This window comes from Rhea americana, unplaced genomic scaffold, assembly GCF_003343005.1.
Source record: "Rhea americana isolate MKP2758 unplaced genomic scaffold, rheAme1 scaffold_197, whole genome shotgun sequence".
NCBI lineage: Eukaryota > Metazoa > Chordata > Aves > Rheiformes > Rheidae > Rhea > Rhea americana.
In genome coordinates this window covers 1600667-1622013 of record NW_028186116.1, presented here as the reverse complement: position 1 = coordinate 1622013, position 21347 = coordinate 1600667, and the positions used below count along the sequence as shown (strand labels likewise).

Here is a 21347-nt window from a genome sequence, read left to right as displayed (position 1 = left end):
CGTCCGCGTCGCCGCCGGGCAGGCCGCTTTATTAGGGGCTGGGGATCAAGGAGAGTGAGGGAAGGTGCAGGTGCCGCGGGGGCACAGCCACGCGGCGCGGCACTAAGTACTGCGCTTGGCGTGCACGAGCAGCTCCCGCTGCAGGCCGGCCTCGATCGTCGTAGCCGATTTCCCGGGCAAGTCCGTGATGAGGGTGAGCTTATTGAAGACACCTCGCCCGAAGTAGTCGGCGACAACAGAGAAGCCGTCGTTTGAACATTTGAGCTGCAGGACACAAAGCGGCATAATCAGGAAAAGGCTGCAGCCGGATGCCTTCCTTTGCAGCCCCTCGCGTTACAGGTGCACTTGTACACTTTGCAGCACTTAAAGTGCACAGGTACAACAGCATGACCATGTCCCTTGCGTTTTTGCTATTTTAGTTTTCCTCCATCCACCGGGACATTCAACTTCTATGAAGTCAGCTATTCTGGCTTCCCTCTTCCATTTGAGCCATGCACAGAGAAGCTTATTAGACAGATTATTCTAAGTACAAAAGCTACCAAAAGCACACTGCCTGAGCTGCTCTAGTTTTTTTCAAATGCACAAGCATGCTCCAGCCAACATCCCATTCTGAACACTGTTTAGTCCTCAGGGAAGCACTGCCTCTAATGCATTAGAGCAGTACTGTCCACATGCTGAGATAAACAGCTTCCCCTCCATCTTTGCAGAGCATCAAGGAATCCCTCTTTCCCTATGGTTAAGCCAGTCACTCCAGCTCTTAATGCCTCATTATTCTCAGTCAAGAGAACCTCGTCTACAGAGTAACTTTCTACCTTACCCTTCTCTACCAGCCTTAGGGGCCTGCAAAGAAAGCTAAATCCTGTTTATTTAAACTTGCAGGACAGGCAGCATGCTATCCTACCTGATGCTGAAACTGGTCATGCAGATCCCTCTTCTGCTCCTGGGCTCGGATCATGTCCATCACTTTGCGATTTTCAGGCATGCAAGTAGGACATTCTGAATCACTCTCAGAGTAACTTTCAAAGCAATGCTGGTGGAAGGAATGACCACACAGGAAGTGGACTGAAGGCAGCTCCAGGGCACTAGTACAAATACTACACTTGGTCTTCTGAAAAATCTTGGGACTGAGACCATGAAAAGAAGAAGGGTGAAAAAAAAAAAAAAACAAGGTATATTTTCTTCTTAATAAAGTGAAATAACTTTCTACCCTGTATAAGACAAGACACCACAAAGTCCTGCACCTTGCTTTTAGCTCTTCAATCTCCTGGCGGATCCTCGTGGTTTCTTCTCGGTATTTTTGAATTCTTTGCTCATCCTGCTCAATTTGTCGGCTCTGCTTCTGCAGTTTGTTCACAAGATAATCCTTAATCACAGACAGCGTGGCTGTGGAGTTATGAGCCAGAGTCTGCACAACTGAAGACAACCAACATGTTAGTTTAAATGCGAGTAAAAAGCTGCAGCTACATTAGTCTTACCTGGATGGACCACTTTATTTGAAGAGGTCCCTTGCAGGCAAAAAGGTTCAGATCACAAACCTCATTTAAAGACTTTGTTTAAATGTGACCACTTGAGGGCCACAGCAACTAATGCGCTTCCAGAAACAGGTGACTGGGAACACATTTGGATAGCTCAGATCAAAGGGACAAACCCCAGTCAGATCGGCTTCTATTCCTACTTCCCAATCAATCCACTGCGGGAGTTAAGGCAAGTCCTTCACCTCTCCACATCGACAGGGCAAATCAGAGATGCACATGCATCTATGTGTTTGAAACTGCATATGTTTGTCCCCAGTTAGGGAGTTGTCACTAGCACCACTGTTCCCTACAGCGCAGGTTAATAATTTGAATGTTGGACTCAAACTTCATTGACAGCTCTCAGACTTCTAGTGTACACAGAACACTATAGAACCAAGTTTTTCGGTGCCACATCTCAGTATTACCAAGCAGTGGAGGCATAAGATTCTTGCTCTCGATGTGTTTTAGCACTGCAGCAATATACTCCTTACAGTCCTCCTCCTTCCGTGCAAAGTAGCCAAGAGCCTGTTCCCAGAGGCAAGCCTCTTGGTCACCATACAACTCACACACCTCAATCACCTTCTTGTACTGCTCATTCTGCATGTGGTAGTGCATGATCTGTTGGAAACTAAAGGAAAAGGAAGCAGATCAGCTATACAATCACCTCACTTGTTGAATTGTTATGGAGATGCAAGGTTTTCACCCTGCCATGCAATCTCCAGACATTGCCACAGAAGCCAAGACTGGTCTGTCATTCATTCTCTGCATAAGTGCTTTGCTATAACAATATGAGATTTTCAACTAAGCCACGATCTACGATTTTCACTCTTCTAGGGCAGGAAGGCTTATCTATGGCTCAGCTATCCCCATGACAGGAAATAAAAAACATGGGGAGAAGAGCAACACTCACAGCTTGCCCTGTTCATAGAGGTAGAGGACACCATCCTTGAAATTGTGCATCTGACACAAGACCAAGGCCTTGTCAAAGACCGTTTTGAACCTTCCACTCTTTAGCAGGGTGATGGCTTCATTGTGCAGCTTCTCCTTTATCTGTAGAGAAACAGGGCAAGGCAGAACAAATACACACATGGACCGCTTTGCAGTAAGACCCAGTGACAAGTTGAAGCTCTTCTAAAGCAAAGGAAAAGTGCTCCCGTTTATCCTCTAGCCCTATTAAGCAAACAGGACACAACTTCTTTGGCCCAAATAACCAATACTCTCAGGGGCCAAGGCAAGCATACAGAGCTTGTTTTGTGGGATGCTCACAGAGGCTGTATTCTCTGGCATCCATGTCTGAATGAGACTCTCAGAAAACAAGCTCAGCCTTATTAAAAGGTATCCTCTCCCAGCAGACTGCTTTCTCACTTATTTCTTTGTCCAGGACAGCACACTTATCGCTTCATGTTAACCCCTCCCCCCCATGGAAAAGTTACAGGTTAGCAGGAGTGCAAATAGCTTCACCAGATGCCAAAGTTCCCTCTCAAAATACAAAGCTGGAGGAGTTCAAACCTGTTCATCTTGTTCATGTGCCCAGTTCTGAAGCTGAAGTTCCAGCAATGTGTCATAGACACCTTGTGGGGAGTCAGACTGCACTTCAGTCATGTGCTCCAGAAAAGCCTTTAATTCTCGGGAGTTGTTTGCAAAGACCGGAATGAACTCCTCAGAATTAGCCTGTAATACAGCCCAGAAAAGGTTAAGCACCCAGACCAGCCACAGACAGACAGATGCTTCTTTCCCAATACATAAGGCACTCATTTCCAGAGTCTCTGACACAAGACGACTATTCGGTACAGAATTCCAATTAACACAGAAATCAGTACTGAGCAATAGCATCAGGGAGTCTCTTGTCTCTACTGGTAACACCAGGGCAGGTCTGCTCATTATACTGAAGACATCAGGCCTGCACCAGAAAGCACGTGGAAACATCCACTTGGTGCAAACTTGCTACTCTAGAGCAACAATTCTCAGTCAGTGCAAACCATACCTTTTTTCCTTCCAGCATCCCAAGGCCTTCTTTGTCTCCTGAAGGCCGGTAATCAGTGCACAGTATCTTCAGCAATTCCGTGGTCTCATTAGGGACATGGTGCATCAGGATTTTACCATACCGCTTCATGTTGCTCTCTGCCTGATCAAAAGGCAGCCTTCCAATGTACCCCAAAGCCTCCTGGTAATTCTGTGGGGGCAGGCAGCAAGAATCACATGACACTAGCACCTGTTATCCACTTCAAGGTCACACCTCACCTTGGGCCACAGAGAGCACTGAAGACATGCTGCAAGTATACCATGAAGGTATACTCCATTTTTGAATTTGCTCCGAATTACCACTTAGTTCACTATTCCTGCTGATTTTCCTGCTGATTCCTCTGTGAGGAATACTGGCCATGGCCCATGGGAAGACAACAGTGATTTAGATCAGTTTGTCACTAAAGATCCTCTGTTCTCTTAAGTGGCTCAGAAAAAGTCATCTCTGAGATAAAACATTTAACCCTTCTGATTTCCACTCTCAAGAGTCTAATGTACAAGCCAGAGGCAGAGAATCACTGCGTAAGAAACAGCAGGCATTTTCACTGCTGCCTGAATAGTCCTATAGGAGTCCATATCCATGGAGTCCTAGAGAATTCACTAGTGAGAATACGATTTATCAGGGGTGTAAGAAACTGAGCAGTGTCATCGCCTCACCTTGATGTCCTCTAGCTGGATTTTGAGGTACCATTCATGATGCGCGTGCTTCTCTGCCAGGTACACAGCATGGGAGTAGTAACCCGCTTGACGAAGCACCTTGATTGCTGTCTCCACATCAAAGCGGACCTCACTCTCACTAGTCTATGAGAACAGAAGCAGGAAGGGAGCCCCCCCACCCATTATTCCCATAATCCGCAAGTAGCAATCATTTACGTGGATGGAGGAAAACCAAAATAGCAAAGACTCAGCACCTCTCATGCAAGGAAAAGGTCACATACGCAGAAAGGAAATAGTCTAACCACCTCTCAGCAGACTGCTAGTCACACTGGCTGAAGCCAGCATGCTCCAAACTTAAATGGCAAGCCAGCCAAACCCAGAATGAAGCTGAGAGCTTGGAAATAAAGGAGCAAAGACAAAGGTACTGAGAAACAAGTCTCATTCCGTCTGCCTTCCCCCTGTCCCTTTTCTTTTTTTTTTTTTTTTAAATAAATACAGCCGGATCCAATTTACTCTGTCACCATTACCACTTTTCACTTACCATGGCAGCCAAACAACTTTGCATAGTTACTAGTTCGCCTTCCACAATTACCTTGATGAACTCCTCCAGTTTGGAGCTGTCTTTGAGTTTGGTATAACAATTCAGCAGAAGTGTGGTATGGTCTGCATTGGCCAGGGACTGTAGATGGAGAGTCTGCAGATAAGCAGTGAGGTTGTGTATACGCTGAGCATCCAGGAACTTCCGAATAACATAAGATGGCTCCAACTTTCCTATAGTTCTGAGGAGGGGAAAGAGTCATTTTACAAGAGTCCAGATAGGCAGTGAGTCACAAATGAAGAAATTAATAATGGAGCAGGCAGACCACAACTTCAGTAGACACTAACCAATTAGGGAGCACTCAGCTACATATCAAAAGAAACAACCAGTTATGGTGTAACCAGACCACTCATCTGTATGTACAGTGAAACAAGCAATCCCCTCTGCAACAAAGGTTGCAAATTTTAATGATGGTGGCAGCACACGAGGAATTTATGTTCCTTTAAGGAAAGGGTGAAACAGTAGACTACGCTGACCACAACCAACCAGGAAGCCCCAAAAAGGGGAACAGCTGCCACATTTTCCTTAATTTCAGCCTGACACTCAAAGCCTTGCATTCAAAATTCTTGCTGACATCTGAGCAGTTTAGCCATGGTTACACTGACGCTTAACACAAATCCACAATAAAATACATGCCAACTCTCACCAAAGGTTAAGACTCCACAGAGCAAAGTTTCAGTTATACATGAATACTGCACTTCATCACATTTTAGAGAGACCAGATGTTAAGTTTTAGTAAGCCCCAAAACAGTGTCAGAAGTTTTGTAAAACCTGAGAAACTTTACAACAGACTTCAGTCGATCTGTTTGAGCATCTTCCAAGACTGCCATTCCTGATCAGATCACATCATCCATCTTATTTACTGCATTGGCTCTGACTACAGCCAGTAGTTAGTATTTCCAAGAAAGATATAAGACAAGCAACAGAAGAAAATTTCATCCTTGCCTCCTGTGATAGCTGTAAGGCTCAGTATACTACACAGTTTTCTTGTCAGCTCTTCAAAAGCTTTGCCTACATTTAAAAATAGCATTTTTTTTCCAGATAGTGTTGGTGGCTACATGAGTACCCAATTATGCCACGATTTGCAAAGAAAGTTAATGCTGGGTTATCAGAATTCTATTTTTGCATTGCATAAAAAGCTTTTTTCTTATCAGTCAAATAATATACCATCTTGAAATTACACTGAATTGTGTCCCCTTCTGCTTTGAGATAACAAGAACAGATGGTCCTGAACCACTCACTCTCTATTACACCTTCCTTGCATCACATTAGCATTTGCTCATTTGCTCTCCTCTCCTCAGTAGGAGACGAAAAACTCATCTTTTGTATTTGCCTCAGTGGCAAGACCTGACAGACCCTTAAATCTGATTTGTCACGTTTCTGTGAGCCTCTACAGTCTGACAGCATGCTTTTGGACACAAGATAGCTGGAACAGCACACAAAATCCCAGATGAGACAATCCTTTGTTTATACTGACACAATTTATGATACAATCAAAGAGAAGTAGTTCACACTAAGGTGCAGGCAGTCACTTCCAAGTAACTCTTCTGAGACTTTTAATCAGATTGATATGCCTCTCTCCACCAGCAGAATCCCTCACCTTCAGCCAATGTCTTTTTTTCTGGGCTGAGGCAAATATCAAGGCTTCTGCACCACCTATCTGTACTATATTATCTTGGCTTCACATAACCCCTGCTTACCGGATATACTGTTGAATGGCTCCGTCATGGTTCCCCTTGTTGTACAGATGATCTCCATATTGCCGAAAAATCTCTGACAAACCGTCACTATCCAGGTGGTGACTCTTGGCCAGGTTAATAGCCATTTCAAATAAGTTCTTTCTGAATAACATCTGTTAAATATGGGATAACAGCAGCATGAGGGAAACATCATTTCCCAAAACAAGGTTAAAACATGCCTGGAAAGTAATTTTTTTCTTCTTTCCAGTGCTGCACATGTAAGTGCATGCAGGCTTTTAAATATGAAACGCTTACAACACTGATTATGCACAGAAGCCATCTGGTCATTCGTTACGTCACTTACCTGAATATTGGCTGTTCAACTTTTCAATCTGTGAAGGCAGTACAATCTTGCAGATATAAGGCAGAGACTAACAACAAAATAGATTTACGTGCCTCAAGTTTGGTCTGTGTATCCTTCTCCTGCAGGACATGAATCTTCCCATCTCTGGTCAGTACATACAGAGACCCCCACTCTGCTAAGACATCTACTATATCATCAAAGATTGAGCTGTACGCAATGAATTTGTTGCACAAGTCGTAGATATTCAAGATCTGTTTGTCTGAATTCTGTGCCTCGCTCCCAGCAAACTCTGACCTAGAGAGCAGAAGAAAGTTTCAGAAAATCAGGAGAATGTGACTTCATTGTTTTGGATACTTATACAAACTAGGAATGCCCAGAGAGAAAGACGAGTGGGTTTCATTGAGATGATTAAACTTAGTGGGCCCATACTTATGCAGTAATTTCATCTGCGTGTTAGACCAATTCATATGACTGGAAAAAAAATCCCGCTAGTTCAGCATACTTGATTGTGCTGCTCCCTCAATAGAGGTTAATGATGTATGGGGTTTGGATGAATTTTGGCAGCCTCTGGCAAAGTTGCAATCAGCCCCTACAGTGAAGCCTCGCAGGGAAGAAGGGAAATCAGGAAACTGCACAAGTGAAAAGAACTCATCTGTTGCAAGGAGCCCTACTTTGGAGAAGTCTTTCGGTCCTTGGAGACAATGATGAGGTACCCCCGATACCAGTGAACAATCAGCTTTTGTCCCTCGAAGGCAAAGCATGGGCCACGTTCATCTGGTTGGTAAAGGTACACACATTCATTTCCTGCCACAATGAACTGAAGATCCTGGGAGGGGTCACTAAGAGAAGAACAGCGCAATCCACAACCGTGACTGTCCAACTCCAGATGAGGATAATCTTTCACCGAGAGTGTGTAAGACTACAAAGGAGATGCAAGATTTTGGGAATCACTTTGAACTCGACCCTGAAGCCAATGCAATTTGCAAGTCAGAGTCTCATTTTTAGTACATAGCTTCCCACCTGGATGTTCTCTGTGGTCACCACAAACAGTTGTGTTGTTTTGCCAGACTGTCGGAAAGCAAGGCCAGTAATTGGGTAACTGCCCTCATGGAGGATCTGGGTCTTACTATGCCGGTCTCGAGTGATGTCTCCTTTTGTAAGTACGACACTCCCGTCTGCAAAACCTGGTGAAGGGGACAAAACTGTTTACTCAAATGGCACACTTTAAATACTATTCAGTGTGAGTAATGGCAGCTCTGGCGAGTAACAATACCTTGCTAGCCAGCAAGATATTAAAGAATGGGATTGCTGCAGGTTCTCACTTCAAACAGCACGTACCAGACTATCCCTGATTAGTCTTATTATATAGTCCATAGCTGTCTCCTGGCTGCACACATGATGCCATTTTTCAGTGACATTCAACTTGTCTTCCCCATACAAACTTCTTCACTTGCGRGTTATTTTCCTTTGTTCTTTTGTACTTATTTATTTATTTATTTTTAAAAGAACAGCTATCTCATCCACCAATTCTAACTACCAGCTTAATTAATTTGCTCATTTAAAATATACAAAACACTCAAAAAAAAAAATACCCTAGCAAGAGAATTTCTAAAATTCTAAAACCTAAGCCCTAGAGGGAGATTCCTGAAACTGAGTAAAACATTAGGTTTCTACAACTTGCTTAGGGCCCTGATCCTGCAAATTGTTTCAAGAAGAAAGGCCACAATACACATACGGAAACTTTGATTTCAGTGTAGGGATCGACCCATAGAAATAGCTTGTAGACTCACAACTCTTGCTGGTCTTATTCTGTCAGTGTTTAAGCAACAAAGACTATAAAGCAGCATTTAAATCCAAGCAAAGAAACTATTTTTTTCTTTCTTTTTTTTTTWWAAAAAAAAGATTTCTACACAGTAACTGAGAAACAAACATCTCTGCAACCTGAGGTATCAGGCAATCCATGATTTTTTCTGTGCCACCATAAACGCTGAATTTCATAGTAAGTTCTTTACACTTGAAACCTTATTGATGTATAGGAAAAAACTACATTAACTAAAAATACACGCCCCTCTTCCAAATATCAAAGTTAATACAGTAATATGTATAGATGCACACTAAACATATACATTTATCTTCTCAAGCTCTCCAGCAGTGAGATACACAATATCTCTGCAAGTAAAAACTGGACGAGAACAAAAAAAAAAAAAAAGTAGTCAGAATGCTCAATCCTGACTTTTTATGTCATCCACTCAATCTTCCCGCATCTTAGTACCACAAGATTTTTCTTTAACTATTCCTGTTAAGTTTTTCTTACCAATAGCCATGAAATTAAGATTCTCATGGACGGTTAGGCAGGATACAACTGTGGGCTTGTTACCCGGTATTGCTGAAAAAATCCGTGTGCAAAGAGGATTACCACCATCTCGTTTCTCCAGGTTCCACACTTTAACCTACAAACAAGAGAAGAGGCATAGGCAAAACATCAGGTGTTCGGAAGCGAAGAACGTGCATCAGAGTTCACAGAGCCAAGGATCAGCAAACTATTTAAGAAAAGAAGCTCTGCCAAAGGAATCACAATAGTCTTTATAAAGACTCATAATACAAACGAGCTTTCTTCTCTTAGCTGTTTGACTTACTAAAGGATTAATGCCTTCTTCATCCTCACCAACAGAAACCAGGATACTGTGCTGCTTCAGCTGGTACAGGTGCGTCACCCTTAGCTTGTAAGCTTGGAAACTAGTAAGCTGAAGGGAGCGGGGCAAAAACCAGATCTGACCTTCCATATGTAGGTCATAGTTAAGTCACATCAAGACAAAAAACCACACCTCTAGGCATGTCATAACCCAAACCTTCATACTTCCTGTTGCTGACCCCCCTCCCAGCTGTAGGCTTGTTACTTGAATATGCTATTTGAATAAAATAAAGGAAAAATAGCATTGTTAAAGATAATAGACTTATTTTACAGAAAACAGACCCTTCTAGATCTCACAGGGATTCTGGCCCTGGCATCATGTTGCATCCAACACAGTTAGTGCAATTTGTTTATACAAAGGGGTACTGCACACAGGCAGGCAGATCACTGCATATTTAAGAGACTGACTGGCACCCTAGAGCTGTGAATTTGCACCTGGCATCTGGACACTACGAGAAAGACTGCACCWGTCAGGCACAACATCCCTTTAGCCTGACATCCTGAGGGCAGCCAAAGAGCGCCGAACACCCAGCGGCAGCTCTGAGCGTGCAGGGACCGGAAGAGCGCAGAGAGCCACCGCAGTGCCAGGGCTGCGCCGCCCGAGCACGCCCGGGCCGCCGCCGCCGCCCAGGCCGCGCCGGCCCCGCGGGGCAGCCCGATCCCCGCGCAGGCCCCGGCGCCCGGCAAAGCGCCTCTCGGCGCAGCACAGGATATCGCCGAACACGAGGCTGCCTCGGCCCGAGTCGCAGACCGCGATGCCCGGGGGCAGCACGAAGGGCTTCCCGCCGGCCCCATCGGGCCCCGTCGGCTCCTTCACCACCTCCCTGTCGAAGAAGACGAAACGGCGCCACTGCAGATACGCCGCCATCTTGGGGCCGCGCGGGGCCCTGGTAGCGGTCACGTGAGCGACGCCCCGCCCCTCGCGTCTCACGTGACAGGCGGGGCAGGGCGCATGCGCATGCGGGCGCGCGCCGCGGCTGGGACTGCGCATGTGCGGCGCAGGAGCCCCCGGAAGGGGGGGGGGCTAATGCGGAGGCGCCGCGGTGGCGCCTGGTCCAGCAACAGCGAMATCGCTAACACCGACACCAACACCAACTGCTTGGAGGGGCGGGTGCAGGGCCGCATTCGCTCTTCAGCAGAGGCCGAGGTGCGGGCAGCCCATATGGCTCGCCACTGCCAATTAGCTATGCTCCCAGTAATGACAAGGGCCTTTCCTGGGAGCAGCATGGACTTGGCTGTAGCTAGTGTTTCTTTACCACAGGTGGACGTGCTGCCCGCAACAGGCCCATGACAAATGTGAGGGCATTTTGTCCCAGTGGGTGCTGGTGATGTAGGGGAACAGGGGTGCATACCCGCACTGTGCCAGAGCTTTAGATGGGAAACTGCATACAAGACCCTGTCCCACTGTTTCCTGGAGCTCCCCTTGCCTCCCTGGATTTGGCCCTGCTTGAGAGGTAACCTGCCAAAGGGCATGTGTTGACTCCAGCTTAATTTCACAGCTGTCACTAACTTTACCAATGCCCCACAGCCCAGAAGCATGATCTGGCCCGGCGGCACTGGTTCGCTTGCCCGTTATAACCTGCACAAGCTCACCAAAGGAGGGAGAAGGGAGGGCTGTTGTGCCTTGAAGTGTGACCATGTATTGCAATCAAAGCCTGCCCCTGTGGGATAGTGCCTGTAGAGCAAGAGCTGGGCAGGCATTGGGACATTCTCCTGCTGAGCCTCCTCCCTGTGACTTACGGGGTGCTGGCGTCACATGTGGCCTGGGTGGCACCAGCTGGAGACTGCACCAGTGGAAGGGGCAGGAAGAGTTTCTTCCCTTCTCCCCCACCTAGCAACATCCAGGGATGAGAGGCCCAAGGAGCCTGAAGCAGAACCAGTGGCAGGCTCTGCCGTGAGACACCTCTTCCCCTCCCAGGCTGCTGGGCCTGGACCATGGCTGCAGCCTGGCACAGCGCAGCCCCATCAGCTGTGCTGCCTGCACAGGGTAAGCACCAAAGCGGTGGGGGAAGCTTTGCCAGCCATGGGGATGCTCCCTACTGGGTTCTACTAAGGGCTGCGGGGAAGCGGCACAGCGTGCAATCCCCAACAGCACCTTCCTCCACTTGCTTGCTGGGAGGTGGTGGCCCCCTCCCTCCCACGCTGTCTCCCTGTGGCACAGCCCCTCATTTCCCACAAGCAGCACAATGGACACCTCCACGCTCCCTGAGTACAGCTACCACAGTTTAAGCTGGTACTAGCTCAAGAATCCAACAGATGGAATAAATCCAGGACCTAACTAAACTACAAACACCACAACATACAGAATTACTGCTGTGTTTGTGCTGACATGTTAATACCTGAGAAGCATTAGGAAGGCCGCACACTACTGCATTTCACGTAGACTTGAGCTCAGTTTACAAACTATTTCAGAGCCTTCACAGCACTGCTAGTTTAAGGTTCACATACAGCTTTGGACAACCCTTTCCCCCCTACCTGCTCACTTAAAGAGGTCACAGAGCAAAAGCTGCAGCCTTGCTTTTGAAATTTGCCCTGCCTTTTCACACCACACTTCATCTCCACACATCAGGTATAAGGCCTCTTTCAGACAGAGATCTGACTGTTTTTAACCTGGCTCTTTGTTTAAATGATGATATAATTTAAACTTAAAAAATTGCTTAAATCATCTGCTCTGGTTGGAATAAAGGATCTAACAATGGTCTGGGAATCTGCTATTAACGTGCTGAATCTTGGCRACAATTTTTCAGCCCTTTCTAATTGGGTTTCTCTTATACGAAGTGACTAAAAAGCAGTGCACTTTTTGGAAGTATTTACATTGAGACTGCACATTTACTCTTCTTAACATCACACTAGCCAGAAATAGCCCAGTACGTTCCCCTGCCCTGTTTATCCACAGGAGACCAACTCACACAGCTGTCCTGTTTGTGTATGAGCAATGGCCAGGGCTGCACACCACAGCAAGTAAAGTTCCCCAGAGCATGAACAGGCAACAGGGCAGACCTCGGGGCAACTACCAGTGAATGTAAGATGCAGCCCCAAGACTTCTGCAGTGCTGCTCCTGCTCTCTAGAGGGGCATGGCCCAAGAGCAGCTCTAATAACGCTGAGAACAACTCTCTGTGGAAGGTGATGGCAATTGTGCTCTGTGCCCAAACCTTCCCCCAGAGGGCTAAGTCCACATCTCTCATCGTTACTCTAGCGCACCAGCATGCACAACCTTTTGGAAAGCCCTGAGGCAGAAACCACAGAAGCCCCCCTCGGTCCTGATGCCCTCCAAGGGGAAGTGCTCAGTGACTACCCAGAGCCCCTTGCCAATTCCCTTTAAGTGCTCTCCAGTCAAGCTGCTCCATTCAGCACTTTCAAATCAGCTCTTCCACAAGGTCTGTGGCCAGGAGTACAGTGTATCAGCCTAGAGGTGCCATGGAGTTTTACCAGGATTTACATCTATTTCACATGTGTAACCCAGCTGCTTTGTAAGATTGGCAGAGTCTGCTTCAGGGCAATTCATTTTTTATTTATTCAGGCTTAGCAGCTGAGGCAGCCATCCCATCCCCTACAATTCAATCTATTTCACAAACCGAGCACCATGCAATGACCTCTGGGAAAAAAAAAAAAAAAAAAAAAGTCTCACACTGTGAAAGCTAGAGCTAATACAGTGGGGCATGTACCTTCTAGGGACCGTACCTTGGAAGGGCATGTGCCATCTAGGCTAAATGGCTTGTACAAAGAAAGAACAAATTCTGTTTGCAGATGTGTCATCATCACTCAAGCTAGCAGAGCCTTTCCTTTTCTGAAGATTAGCTTTGGAGAGATGCATCAGGCAGAGGAGTCAGTTCTGAACATTCACAGACAGGTATGGAGGTTTTCTGCACCAAGAAAAGGTGAACAASCCTTTTGCTTAGCAAAGGTAAAAGAAAGGAATACTCAAACCAATCTGGAGTTCCAGGGAGCTTTTATTGAGTTTCATTAACAAAATCAGGATTTTACCATTCATCTTTTCTGCACTCTGAACTCATGAAGCTCTTCACAAGTCAGTGTTGCGACACACGTACATCCACAGAAACACCTTCTCAACAGAATTCCAGCTCCACTGGAGAGTTTGCCAATTACTGATTTAACAGAAAGCCAATTTTCCCCTCCCTCCCTTGAATGTTCTGAAGGACTAGTCCATGTTGTTCACTGGTTATCTGCAAAATATCAACCTCTTGACTAGGGACCAGTGGATTATAACATCTCACTTGAGTTGCAGTTTTTTCTTCTTGAAATAAAGTTTCAGTTTCTTTCAATAAAGGGAACAGTGACTATTTTCTTCTCCTGACACCCTTTTCCCATAATTATTGGTTAAAATACAGCAAAGCTGTATCTTAATAGACCCATCCCTTTCCCCCCCACCCCTCCTTACCCTTCCCAGACTTGTCTACAGCAGAATTTAACAATGCTTTCACATGGGGATGTATTAGCAATGCAATAGTGAACTGAGCAAAACCTAAGGAAAATATCCACCAAAGCCTTATCTTTTAAGCTTGGATGCATGCTCTGCTCCAGAGACTTCAGAGACTTGGCTTACTATGAAGAGAAATCCTGATTCAAAAAGAAGACTAGAAGTTCATAGCAATCAAAACATTCCCTGCACAGACTACTATTGCCAACCTTTACAACGGCAGTCATCCTGCTAGAGTTCCTGGGAACAAAGTTCACTTTGCCATCAGAAACCTACAGCTGCTTGACCTCAACAGCATTACCCAGTCTAGCGCCCACATAAGACTCACCGTGAAGGTGACACTGGAGGTGCGGCATGGTAGTTCTGTAACCTCTAAAACAGGAGCAGATGCAGGACAGCCGCCTGCTCACATTTGCATCCAGTCATATGGAAACCACAAGAGTGCAAAGCATTTTTAAATTCTTGGTGCAGACACCCTCCCCCATCCCACAGTAAAAATAAAGAACATAGGATCAGAATGAGATGATTTGATACCAACACGTACACAACATTTGTTTGAGCTTCCACGTTTTTACCCACTAAAATGTCAGAGGGCAAAGGAAAGATGCTCCCATCTCATTCTGGAAATTAAAATACATATTTGAGACCAACCCACCCCCCTCCCTTTGGTAAAAGTCCTCTAAGCAACTGTAGTGCACTCTGAGAGCATGGACCCAGAGGCCAGCCTATAGTTTATCTAGAATAAATTGACTGAAGATTTGCATCACCCTCTTCACAGTCATTTCACTCAGCTGTGAAGTTTCATTTCATCAGATTCACTGGGCGACACTTTTAGCCTTCTGAGGGGAAGAAATGCAGAGTACATCAGAATCTGATCAACTTCATCTTGGTCAGAGGAAATATTTGACCTTGGGCTCATCACTGAAGGCAGAGACTGGTTCCAATCAATACATAAACGTAATGGCTGCTAGGTGACCAGCAGAAACAGGAGGTCACCAGGATTCTGAGGAAGCTAAGGTTTATACACAACTCCTTATACAGGTAAGGGGCGAGGGGAAGGGGAGAAGGGAGGAAAAAAAAAAAAAAAGACTAGGATTATCCCAGTCATCTGGAGCATCTTTCCATTTGCAAGATCACATCTGTTAGAGATAGCCTATTAACACCAAAAATAGGCTGCTTCCCTCTTTACTGGAAGCCACCTAAAAATGGTGCCCCCGATAGTCTAGGTAAGTGCCAATCCTCAATTAGAGGCCAAGTTTAAAGTAATACTTTCAATTGAAAAGTTCTGTGCTTCAAGAGGGACCATCAAAGCATGGCACCAGGCTAACCTACAACAAATCCAAGCAGAGCACACACATCTGACTCAACACAGCTATCTTGTTCTTATATGTGCATGCCCTGACAAGATACAAAACTTTTATTTACATTTTCCATGTCTTTGTTGCACTACAATGATCCCTCTTCTCTCTCACTGGAAAAATCATAAGCTGGCTGCAGTACAAGAGCAAGATTTTACTTTTGGTCAAAGTTACCACCCACAAACTCCCACCCCCCCACCCCAAAAAGCACCCCAAAACTGTATACATTTAGTACCTGCCAGTCAGACGTAGCTGTGTGGCTCACAGAGTGTCTGTGACCAAGCTCTTGAGTTTGTACTCTAGTGCAGCATTTGCTACAATTATGGAGTCACTGTTGACAAAACCAAAAAAAAAAAAAAACCAAAAAAAAAAAAAACAAAAAAAAAAACCCTTTCCATCTTGAAAAGCTGCTGCCAGGAGGCACCTGGTCTCTACTTATGATCCTCAAGGAAACTGGTGGGTAAGTCTGCCTGGTAGTTCCAGCTTTACTTGTATTAAAAAAAAAAAAAAAAGTCAAAGTGGGGAGAAATTAAGAAAATTGATTCCTGCATCCAGGTAAGCAAGCATGGTGTGAGTGCAGCATCTGTACACACAATAAGTGACTGAGCAAAAGGGATTGCATTCACCAGGTGCCTCCTAACAGTGTTGTTGAACAGGCTAAAAGGGAATTTAAAAAGTTTACGGTTTTTGATTTGTCTCACTCCTTTTGCCTGTAGATCAGGCCAAACATCAAGCATGTTGGGAGGGGCACAATTTAAAGCAACACTACTTGACCAGAAAGCATTTTCCAGCAATATACAATGCAGAATGACAGAGAGCAATTCATGCCAAAACAGAGAACATGGCAAGCAGCTTTCTGCAGCTTCTGACATGAACAGGGGCTCGCCCTTACCTGCTTACAAGTCTCTACAGAGGTTGTTTTGGGCAGAAAATGCACAACACTGCAGGAGGTGAATCAATTCCATAAAGCTCCAGAACTGTCAGTTTATGCATGTAAATTGGTTTTTCTGTGGTTTCTCTTAAACCCAAATCCATGTCTTATGCGTATACTGCTCAGCAACACTGACACCCGCTGGATTTCCCTCACGCCATGGTGGAACACAGATCTTGGCCCCCTTCAGAGCTTGTAAAAGTTCCTGAAGTTTCTAAGGGGGAAATTGAAGAGCATCACAAACAGGCTGAGCTATGGAGTTTGAGGCCTTGCAGGCCTGCAAGTAATCTCTTCCGTAAGAGCGGTACAGAACAGTGTTGCCAACATCTGAGCAAACCCACTCTGACAAGGGACACTTGTAGAGGTCTGCTCTTCACAGAGGTCAGAGCACTTCTTGTTGTTTAGTGTTGCAGAAAACTGAGCCCCTCTCATCTTTAGCTGCTCCCATAATCAGTCAAATCCCTTTAACCCCAGCAACCTTCATCAAAAAAGTTATATATGAACCCAAACAGGAAAAAAAAAATCATATTTACAAAGTTTGTACAATATACACATCTGATTTTCTATGGGACACACTGCACCAGAGGAAAGAGGGCCATGGCTCTGAAACAAGTCTACATATCAAGTGCTGTAACTACTAATGGAGACTTATGGAAACCAGTCTTTAGTGTTCTGCTAGAGCATAGGGCTTTTCTTATGGCTCCTGCAAAGGATAACAGGCTACTCTTTCCTTCTGGAGCTATGATACTGCACCTAATCAGCCCAGATTTTTAGTTGGTTTTGTTTTAAATACAGGTATTTACAGTGTGGGTGAACTGCAGATGCATATCAACTCCTCCAAATAATAATAATAAAAAAAATTGAACAGAAAAGTAGTATTACCAATACATTTCACCTCCCAGCCCTGGGCTTGAGTATTTGGGGAGGAGAAGGGGAAGAAATGGGAACTTTGACCTGAAAAAAAAAAACAGCTGTTGATTCCTTGGGCTGTGTCGGAAAGGGGAATATTCTGAATGGTCTCATAGCATAAGGCACTTTGCACGAATAAGTAACAAGCTGTTTAGCTTAAAAACAGATGAGTAACCAGGGAGAAGTTGAAATGCACTCAGTCGGTGGTTGGAGAATTTGAAATAGCAGACAAGCTTGTGTTCATCAAGATTCTTCTCTTTTTAGGGTTTCTCTTCTTCCCTTGCTGCCCCTCCCACCCAAAGAAAAAGAAYTTAAAACCAGCAGTTAGTGCAACTAATGTTCAATCAGCACACAGTGCAAACAAGTGGAAAAAACAAAAAGATATTCCTCCTTTTATCTTCTTTCTTCCTTGCTGCCAAATTTAAAAAGAAAAAAGGCCAAGCTCTTTAGTCTTCATAGTTCCAAAATGAAAAGACGAAGAAAAACCCACAAAGAGAAGGGTATCCCCAAAGAAACGATGTGTCACAGATCTGGATCAAAGGGCTTCACCTTCTGGCATGTGTAATCAAAGCCTAAAACAAAACAAAAACAACACAACCCACAACACCTACAGTTAAATCCTTTTTATCTATAACCGGAACTTAAGAAATGAATCACATCGTCTACATATGCAGTAGCTTTGGAAAAGCAAAATGAAGCTTAATCATTTGAAACAGTCTGGCTTCAACAATGCTTCCTGCCCCACAGAATCACAGCACAGTGAGYGCCGAGGATACACTCTTCCAGCCAACAGAGGGGATGCTACTGTGCACAGCAAGTGCAGCCCAGCAGCCAAGTCAACGAATACAAGAAGAACTTTTGTAGCACGACACAATATCTAAGGCCAAGTCTGTCAGCAATAAAATCTGTTTCAAGACAAAATTAACCTTACAACTTAAAGGCCCTCTACCTCTCAAACAAGAGCAACTATCCAACTATAACCTATGGGACTTGACCACTCACTCATCTGCCTCCTTAAGAAAGCAGTATATTTCTAATTCTCAGACAAGGTCATAACGCTCCCCCCCCCCCGCCCTGTCCTTACAGTAAGGCGCCCAAGAACCTTTGAACCCTTCTCAAGTTTGTTTTAATTAAAAGAAAGAAAAACGCTCAGAGACGATTCAACCAGCAAAGCAGAGGCTGCAAGTCAGCTTGGCATGACTGGTTAGGGCTTTCTCCTAAAGGGCTTAGCCCTTTTCCCAGGGCTTTCCTAGGGCTTCCAGAGGAAGGACATAAGTTGCTGCAAAAGCAGGCTGCTGAATTTAGTTAAAATGAACTTTTTTTWAAAAAAAAATGAGTTGACAAAAATTTCAGCAGCCTTCTCAGGATTCTCTGATTCATGATTTCTAATAGACAAGTACACACAAAATTCTTTTAGCCCAAGCTAAATCATCTTACACAATAGTGTCTTAACCAAAAAAAGCTGAAACACCCTCAATAACTTTTTTTGCTTCACTGCAATCCAGGGCATTTTTTCTTCTAATAAGAAGGAACTGACTCAGCAGTTCTTGCCCAAAAGTTATCAGAAGTCACACTTAACAGTACCCTATGGTGAAACCTCACATTCTCTTCAAGGTAAGTAGACCTCAAGTGGCAACAGGGATGAATTACACCTTTGCTACCCACCCTTGCTACCCATCCTTTACTTGCAGGAAGCCCGAGTCAAATGATATAAGCACATTTTAGCCTGAACTTGTTCCTTTTAACTGATAAGGTGCTTAGGCTTTGCTGCTGCTGCTGCTATGTTCTCAAACCAGCAGCCTCCACTAATCACCCTTCTCATGACTGCTTGTCCCTCAGCTATTTCTCCTTTTATCTATGCCATAGAGAAAGAATTCATCAGGCTACTGGACATCATCCTGGCCTTTTCACCTCCTCTTTTTTAGTCTAATCCTTAATATATGCTCAGCATTTCAGTTAAAGCCACTAAAAGTTACTCCTCCTCCCCTCACCACACTCACAGAATCCCTTGCATTGATACAGTCTGTCTCAAACTTGTTTTCATAATCAGACCCTCTTTAGCACATCACTTTCCCCTCCTCCTCTCCCCAAAACACTCCTATTTGTCAGCTCTTCTTTCATCCAACACATCTTCTGCATTCAGGAAGGCATTTACATACGCACATGGTTATGGTTTCTCATCTTCTACAGGTTCACTGTGGTATTCTGCCACATACAGGCTCTTGTCAATGTTGCTCGGTATGGGTTTAATTTCAGTTCCCAACTGCTCCTCAATACTTTTTAGGTTGAATCGATCATCATAGGTGATCAAGTTGATGGCCAGGCCAAGATGACCAAAGCGACCTTGGGAAGAGAAACAAAAAACCTGAATAAAAGTTTCATTGAAAAAGTCCTTGATTGTCATTGTTCCCTGATGATAAGGGCAAATCCAGACTCTACCACAGGGCTCTGCAAGTTTCACATTACCTGTTGCTGAGGAGTTTCACACTGCCGTAAGAACGCGAAAACCCAGAGGCTACAGATGCTCCAATGGAATTTACCCAYTAAATACAAACTAAAAGCCTTCCAGTACCAGAGTATGCGAGGTCAGCCTTTACCCCACAGCAAGTACTCTTGCTGCAAGAAAGTGTGGGAGTGTTCTTGTCTGCTATATAACATAATCACTGAACAGAAAAGGTGTTCTTTCTCAGAAGGTGCTTTCTTCTTTTTCCACCTCTTCTGCCCTAACAAATATGCCTTTCTTAGTAAAGCATTTTGGTGTTGTCCAGACATTAGAAGCATTTTGGAACATCTGCAGAAGAAAACTATGCTTAAGATACCAGGCAGCTCAGTTTGCAGTACAGAATTTTCCTGAACTGCAAACAGGAGCACCAGTAAGTCTCTTGAGATTAAAGCAAAATATCTAATTTTTGCATTAAGCTCTTCAGGCCAGTTTCAAGTGTTTATTCAGATTATTTGTGAAAATAATCACCCAAGACAATACCTGAAAATACGAACTGCTGTCCCTCTGAAGAAAGCATGGTGCCAGAAGTTTGTCCGAGAATCTGAACTGCTTAAAATAATTCTCAGATACAGTAATAGAAAGCAAAAGCCAATCCAAGCCTAAGAAAGTCACAGTTATCGGTCAAGTTTTCCCTGAAAGATGCTTCTTCTCTCACCTGATCTGCCAATACGATGGAGATACGTCTCTGCTAGCTTTGGGAAATCAAAGTTTATCACCACATTCACAGCTTGGATATCAATACCTCGGGTAAACAGATCTGAAAAACAATCCAGGTCATGAAGAAAGTTAATTTCAACAAGATCCCATGGTGGCAGGATTTAAGGTGGAAAGATCAACAACAACAAACAGTAGCTTGCACTAGTTTCTAAATATAAACCTCTCTTGTATCATGACATTTTCCATAGAATTCTGTTCTGGCTTCTTCTTGTTCTTTATCCTTTTTAGGCAGAAATAACAGGAGAAAAAAACAATACACATGCCAGATTTTCACATGTATGCAGGAAAAGTAAGTAACACCAAGTCCATTTTCCAGGTTAGATTATTTTTGAGCTTTTAAAAAATAAAAGCATCTCCTCATCCATGAGGTACATTGCCACTGTTAAAACAAGCTCAAGATCTGAATTACATGCAACTAGCTAAATTGTTTCCCCCAACACACACACTACTAATGATTTTTATTTAGATCACCCAGATACATGTAGCTATCAGCACACACTGCCATGTTATTACCCAAATGGGCTGTGCAACGAAGAAATCAGATAATACACAAGTCAATCAAAACCGCAAAGATTTTTAGAAAAGATGAGCTGTAAACAGCCAAAGAAACTGTAAAGTGTACCCTGATGATCTTAGTCACAGGCTAGGAGTCCTGCCTACAGTCCTGCTGTTTCACAAAGCTTCAGCCCAACAACTTAAAGGGCTTTCACAAGTGAAAACAAACACAGTACATAACTGATGGCAGGTGGAACTATTACAGTGACAAGATTTGCTAACAAGTTGCACTTTCACTGTTTGTCAAAAAAAAATACAGTGTATATTCCTCAAGAATAACTTCACCCTGCTACCCACAAGCTTGACCGTATTCTCTTATCTAAACCTTTTATTTTGTTTTATTTCAATCAAGTTATCCCTTATGTAAAAGCTAATGGCTAATTCACCTTTTACTGCCACCTCCCCCCCC

The 21347-nt window shown here is 44.4% G+C and overlaps 2 protein-coding genes across 2 annotated transcripts in view; both read right to left on the bottom strand.

The window, feature by feature from the left end:
* Nucleotides 1–2: 2 nt before the first annotated feature.
* Nucleotides 3–10432, bottom strand: VPS11 (VPS11 core subunit of CORVET and HOPS complexes). The gene is made up of 16 exons (XM_085303145.1): nt 10241–10432; nt 9471–9619; nt 9149–9284; nt 7855–8018; nt 7506–7753; nt 6927–7128; nt 6492–6643; nt 4786–4972; nt 4194–4337; nt 3499–3687; nt 3024–3185; nt 2425–2564; nt 1940–2142; nt 1242–1413; nt 902–1124; nt 3–264 (listed from the first exon to the last, which is right to left on the bottom strand). The coding sequence occupies exons 1-16, from the start codon at nt 10392–10394 to the stop codon at nt 103–105; spliced, it is 2787 nt and encodes a 928-aa protein (XP_085159271.1). The 5' UTR covers nt 10395–10432; the 3' UTR covers nt 3–102.
* Nucleotides 10433–13459: 3027 nt separating this feature from the next.
* DDX6 (DEAD-box helicase 6) overlaps nt 13460–21347 on the bottom strand; it is a 16473-nt gene continuing 8585 nt past the window's right edge. The window contains exons 11-13 of the mRNA XM_085303144.1: nt 20322–20423; nt 19327–19506; nt 13460–17735 (exon numbers count right to left, since the gene is read on the bottom strand). Coding sequence (XP_085159270.1) covers nt 19331–19506; nt 20322–20423 — 278 coding nt within the window. The 3' untranslated portion in view covers nt 13460–17735; nt 19327–19330. The remainder of the gene's footprint in view (nt 17736–19326; nt 19507–20321; nt 20424–21347) is intronic.